We start from the raw sequence: 6,000 nt of genomic DNA, 5'->3' as shown, positions 1-6,000 counted from the left end.
GGTTTAAAACGCGATTTTCTCTCGGCTATTCAAATCGAGGTTGTTCAGCCTACTTAGTTGCTGACTAAAAATCACTGCGACATTAGCTCGCTGCAGCTATTTTTAAACTAAATTGGGTTATTTAATTGTTATAGTAGGTTAAAAATCATCCTCTAAACCCGCGACCGCCGCCAACGGGACAGATCTCATGTAGGGGAAACGCAAGGTAGGCTGTTTATTTTTACATTAAAAAGCGCTTCTTAAGATCCCTTTATACAAAATTTTATGTTGCGAGTAGCTGATTTGGGGGCCCATTAAATCTTGCAGTATTTGTCTGGGCATATGGGATACAAATTCACCGCAATTGGAACGTTGCAAACCATCGCGTTCCACACGATCCCACTCGAAAGCTGATGGCCATTAATGGCCATTAATTGACAGCAATTGAACACTAAATTCCTTCCATTTGGCCTATAAATTAATGTCAATGAGATTTAAAAATCATGTTTTATTGTGAATTCTTGTCTGAATGTTCTTTGGGCACTTAGGCTATTTAAAAATGTTAATCTTTCCTTAAGAAATGGATAGATGTTTAGATCTAGTAATTGAATTTTGGAATTAGCTACAATTGGGTAACTAACTAATTATATGCTTTAATTTCAGGTCATTCAAGTAAGATTGATTAATATTTGTTTCAGAATGTATAATAACTGAGAATTTCTTTCAGTTCTCTTAATTTTTAGTAAAGTTATGGGCTTTAGACTGTCCTCGATCACAGCTTTTGTGTTAAGTCAATGGAAAATCAATAGAGAACAAGATGCTAATTTCCAAGTATGAAAATGGCCATAACATTTTTAATACTAAAGATATGAAAGTGAATTAGGTGTCAAATTAAACTTCTTTTTATGCTTTATCTGATGGGATAAATTGCAGACTTGATTTTTTAAATCTCAAAATTTTGTAACATTGCTACTGTTAGCAAAAGACTCTGTGCATCTACCCGATCTATTCCTCTCATGATTTTATACACCTCCATAAGATCTCCCCTCATCCTCCTGCACTCCAATGAATAGTCCCAAGTAAATCGGAAGGAGACTTGTTTATAAATTGAAAAGCTTTTGAGCTGAATAATCTGCTTTTATGCCACGATGTTCTATGTAGATGTAGATTCAATGTAGAAGCGTACTAAGCTTTGCCTATTAATACTTGACCCAATCATTGAAACTTCTGGTAACATTATTTTTTTATTTCAAAATTCATTATGGGTTAGTTTTGCTTTTTGGTCAATATTACACATTTTTTTTACAGTTATCTAATACATATCTATTAACTGAGCTCATGGAGATTAAATATAGCAATACAAATTAATTATGGTAGGTATCTTTGTTTGACATCCTGAAATGTTTTTAAAGATTGCCACATGAAAGAAAAAATAATTGAGAGTAATGAAATACCTACATAGAAACATAGAAAATAAATGCAGCAGTAGGCCATTCGGCCCTTAGAGCCAGCACTGCCATTCAATATGATCATAGCTGATCATCTAAAATAAGTACCCTGTTCCTGCTTTTTCCCCATATCCCTTGATTCCTTTAGCCATAAGAGCTAAATCTATTACTCTTATCTTTGAATCTCTTATTTTGTTAATTGTCACTTATTTTATCTAAACATAATAAAACCTTTTAGGCTTGATTTCCTTATATGTGTACTTTCTTCGACTGAATGAATGAGCTGGTGTTCACTGGGGTCTGGGTTATGGTGAGGATGACCAAATCTTTAAATTTTCTAAGATAGACACAAAGTGCTCGAGTAACTCAACAGGTTAGGCAGCATCTCTGGAGAAAAAGGATGGGTGACGTTTCGGGTCAAGACCCTTCTTCAGACTGAAAGTAGAGGGGAGGGAACTGGAGGTAGGAAAAGGCCAGAACAAAGCTGGGCCGGCAACAGAATTTCACTCCTCTCCATTTTAGATGTCTGCTTTTTGGTTTGATATGAAGCTGAAGATCAGGGAATTGTGGGTGCTAAGTACAATCCTCCAATACTCTTAGGATGTTTAGTTTTCATCCAAATACATTCACTGACTCAGCAGCATTGCTCCAGTCGGAATATTTTTAATCCAATTGATTTCACTGAATTATATTAAAATCTACTTTGGATGTATTTTTCATATAATAAAAATGCATTTTTCAAATCGGCCAGGATTAGGATTTTCATTAATTATTTATGAAATGGGTGAGGAACTGGAATAACATAATGAAATTTAATGTTAAATCAATTTGTACAGGCTGTTTTGCGAAGAGTTTCTTTTAAAGTTTGCTACTGATAAGTTTGGTTACTATGCTGACAATTAATCAATGAATCATTAATTACTTAATTATCCAATTAATAGTTAAAGGGACTGCACTTTTATGTTTGCATTGCTGGCTCACTCAGCACGACATGCCTGAATATGTTTTTTTTTCTATTAGAATATGTTCTTAATCATCGGCAGTGATATTCTTAGCCTTAGAATAGTGAAAGGCTTGGATAGAGTGGATGTGGAGAGGATGTTTCCCCTAGTGGGAGAGTCTAGGACTAGAGGTCATAGCCTCAGAATTAAAGGATATTCTTTAAGGAAGGAGATGAGGAGAAATGTCTTTAGTTAGAGGGTGGAACACTGCCACAGAAGGCTGTGGAGGCGAAGTCTGTGGATATATTTAAGTCAGAGATAGATAGTTTCTTGATTAATACAGGTATCAGAGGTTATGGGGAAAAGGCAGGGGCCTGGGGTTAGGAAGGAGAGACAGATCAGCCATGATTGAATGGTGTAGACTTGATGGGCCTAATGGCCTAATTCGACTCCTATTCCTTATGACCGTGTGACCTTAAATTAAATATGAAAATATTTATAACCATAAGGTTTTGTCATTTAGTAAAGGATGTTGTCTGATATAAAGCCTTGTTGTTAAGGGTGTTACAATTCCTCTTCAACGTCTCCTGGTTTTGATGGGTGGGTACGGCTCATGTGCCTTATGGTGTCTTTGTTGTCAATTATGTTGTCGACTTTCAAAGCCAGTTGCTCCATTTGAGTCATCATCTGAGATGTGTGTCAAATAATTTCTCCATAATCTGCGTTCTCAGCCCATTTCGAATAGCAGCAGTTTGTATTTCCAAGCATCCTCTTAACGAGTCTGCAAACAGATGAGTTTTTTTGTGTGGAATAAAGGCTTGTACTGAAAGCACAGAGATCTGCTAAATGGAAACAATGCCTTCCCTTATTCACTGTATTTAAATTTGACATAGACAGGGCTTGAATTTTTACTATTTTTATCGATAACCTAAAAAAGCTCTGCTTTGGCAAAATATTTTATAATAAGCAAATGGGCACTTTAAGAATATTTTAGGAAAGAACTGCAGATTCTGGTTTAAATCAAAGGTAGACACAAAATGCTGGAGTAACTCAGCAGAACAGGCAGTGTTGCTGGAGAGAAGGAATGGGTGACGTTTTGGGTTGAGACCCATCTTCAGACACTTTAAGAATGTGGCTTTCAAAGCACTGAAATTTACTTGAGATTAGAGATACGGCAGGGAAACAGGTCCTTCGGCCCACCGAGTTTGTACTGGCCATCAATCATCTGTTCACACTGGTTCTATATTAACCCACTTTCTCATCCACTCCAACACACTAAGGTCAATTATCCTACAAACTTGCATGCCTGTGGGATGTGGGAGGAAACCAGAGCACCCAGAGGAAACCCATGTGGTTGCAGGCAAAATGTGCAAACACCACACCGACAGCATCCCAGGTCAGGATTAAACACAGGTCTCTACCGCTGTGAGGCATATTATGCAGTGGCACGATAGAAATTGTCACTTGATAGGCAACTTTTGGAAGGAAAAATTAGAATGAATAAAAGCCCAGGGTAATGGACAATTTTGTGTCTTCATTATTTATTATTGTTTCTAATTTAGTTACAATATAGAAAGTGAAAATTGACGTATTTTCCTCGTGACATTTTTTAATAGCTGAAAAAAACTGATTTTCATAGGCAAAGATGACAACTGAATAAAGGACCCATGAACCAAATCATAAATAACAGCTGAAAAATTCAAGGCCTAAAACAGATCATCTTTATAACTGCTGGATGATAACAAAGTAAGATTTGGTCTTTATTTTTCCAATATACTGTGGGAAATTATTTCTAGATTGCACTGTATACTAGACAACGCCATATTCTGTTGACATTTTTCTAAAAACAAGAAAGCTTTGTAAGCAAAACTGTAAATATTTTTAAACATGTGTTTAATATACAGATTTTTATGTCTTAGCATACGTATTTAGGGAAAATAAAATAAAAATGGGTTCATATGGATTCTGTAATATATTTTCTTGCTAAATTTACTTTTAATAAACAAATTATTGTTATCAAATAATAGTTATTCTTTTACAAAATAAATTTTGGGCTAGCTTTAAAAGTGAAGGAAGATCAAAGATTGAAGTCCCAGCACGCAGTATGAGGTAACAACATTTGGAACATTAGGTCTGTAGCTGTCATTCTAACTCCTTTTTAAATGTTTCCTTTGTTTGTGAAGGATCTAAAGGTTATGTCCACCTCTAGTACTGGTCTACAAATAATTCTGGACGTGCTCTTCAGGCCAATCACCCGGAAAGTTGATCTGCAATGTGAAAAGACCAATAGTTTAAAGATAAACCTAAAAGGAGACATAATGTTACAGAATGCTTTTTTTTTGTGATGATACATGCATAGACACATGGACATAGGTGCAGGAGTAGGCCATTCGGCCCTTTGAACCAGCACCGCCATTCAATGTGATCATGGCTGATCATCCGCAATCAGTACCCCATTCCTACCTTCTCCCAATACCCCTTGATTCCACTAGTCCTATCTAACTCGCTTTTGAATGCATCCAGTGAATCGGCCTCCACTGCCATCTGAGGCAGAGAATTCCACAAATTCACAATTCTCTGTGTGAAAAAGAATTTCTACATCTCAGTTCTAAATGGCTTACCCCTTATTCTTAAACTGCGGCCCCTGGTTCTGGATTCCCCCAACATCGGGAACATGTTTCCTACATCTAGCCTGTCCAATCCCTTAATAATCTTTTATGTTTCGATAAGATATCCTCTCATCCTTCTAAATTCCAGTGAATACAAGCCCAGCCACTCCATTCTTTCATCATATGACAGTTTGACCATCCCGGGAATTAATCTTGTGAACCTACGCTGCACTCCCTCAATAGCAAGAATGTCCTTCCTCAAAACAGCGCAACACTAAAACGTTGAACATAGAACGGTACCACAAAGGAATGGGCCTGTAGACCCACAATGTTTGTGCTGAACATGATGCCAAGTTTAATTGATCTCATCTGCTTGTCCATGATCCATATCCCTCTTTTCCTTGCACATCCATGTACCCATCTAAAAGCCTCTTAAAGGCCACCATCGTATTTGCCTCCACCACCACCAATCACAATGTTTTCCAGGCCTTCACTACAGTATAAAAAAACTTGCCCCGTACATTACCATTAAACTTTCCTTCTCTCACCGAATTGCTATGCCCTCTAGTGTTCAACATTTCCACACAGGTTTTTGAAATTGTCCCTCGCATTTAGGGTAATGCTAGTGTACGAGGATCGCTGGGCAGCGCGGACCTTCTCATTGTAGCATTGTATCTCTAAACAAAACTAAACTAAACATTCTGCCAATTCTGCCAATTACTAATGATAGAAAAAAACTGAATAGCACTATCACTCACTTGTCCTGGATTTTATTTGCTGAAACATATTGTATTACCACAGAATTACAATTACAACAACATATTTTTATGCAGAATTCAAATATCGTACGCACCTTTGTCAACATTCTTCTCACAAATCACGCGATTAGTGTCAGTGCAGAAGAAGTCATTCCATAATGCACTATTAGCAAGGCCAGCACAATCTTCTGTTGATCCTCCCTCCTTCCAGTTATCAGGCTGTCCTTGCTTCCAGTTTCTAGAATAAAATAACAATACAACTGAA

At 37.0% G+C, this 6,000-nt stretch overlaps 1 protein-coding gene across 1 annotated transcript in view; it reads right to left on the bottom strand.

Moving 5' to 3' along the window:
• Positions 1-3,882: 3,882 nt before the first annotated feature.
• The window catches only part of colec12 (collectin subfamily member 12), a 139,177-nt gene continuing 137,059 nt past the window's right edge, over positions 3,883-6,000 (bottom strand). Inside the window, exons 9-10 of the mRNA XM_033019617.1 lie at positions 5,831-5,973; positions 3,883-4,635 (exon numbers count right to left, since the gene is read on the bottom strand). Coding sequence (XP_032875508.1) covers positions 4,619-4,635; positions 5,831-5,973 — 160 coding nt within the window. The 3' untranslated portion in view covers positions 3,883-4,618. The remainder of the gene's footprint in view (positions 4,636-5,830; positions 5,974-6,000) is intronic.

This window comes from Amblyraja radiata, chromosome 4 (assembly GCF_010909765.2).
Source record: "Amblyraja radiata isolate CabotCenter1 chromosome 4, sAmbRad1.1.pri, whole genome shotgun sequence".
Lineage (NCBI taxonomy): Eukaryota > Metazoa > Chordata > Chondrichthyes > Rajiformes > Rajidae > Amblyraja > Amblyraja radiata.
Note: the sequence above shows the minus strand (reverse complement) of the source record. Positions and strands in the feature narration are given on the sequence as shown.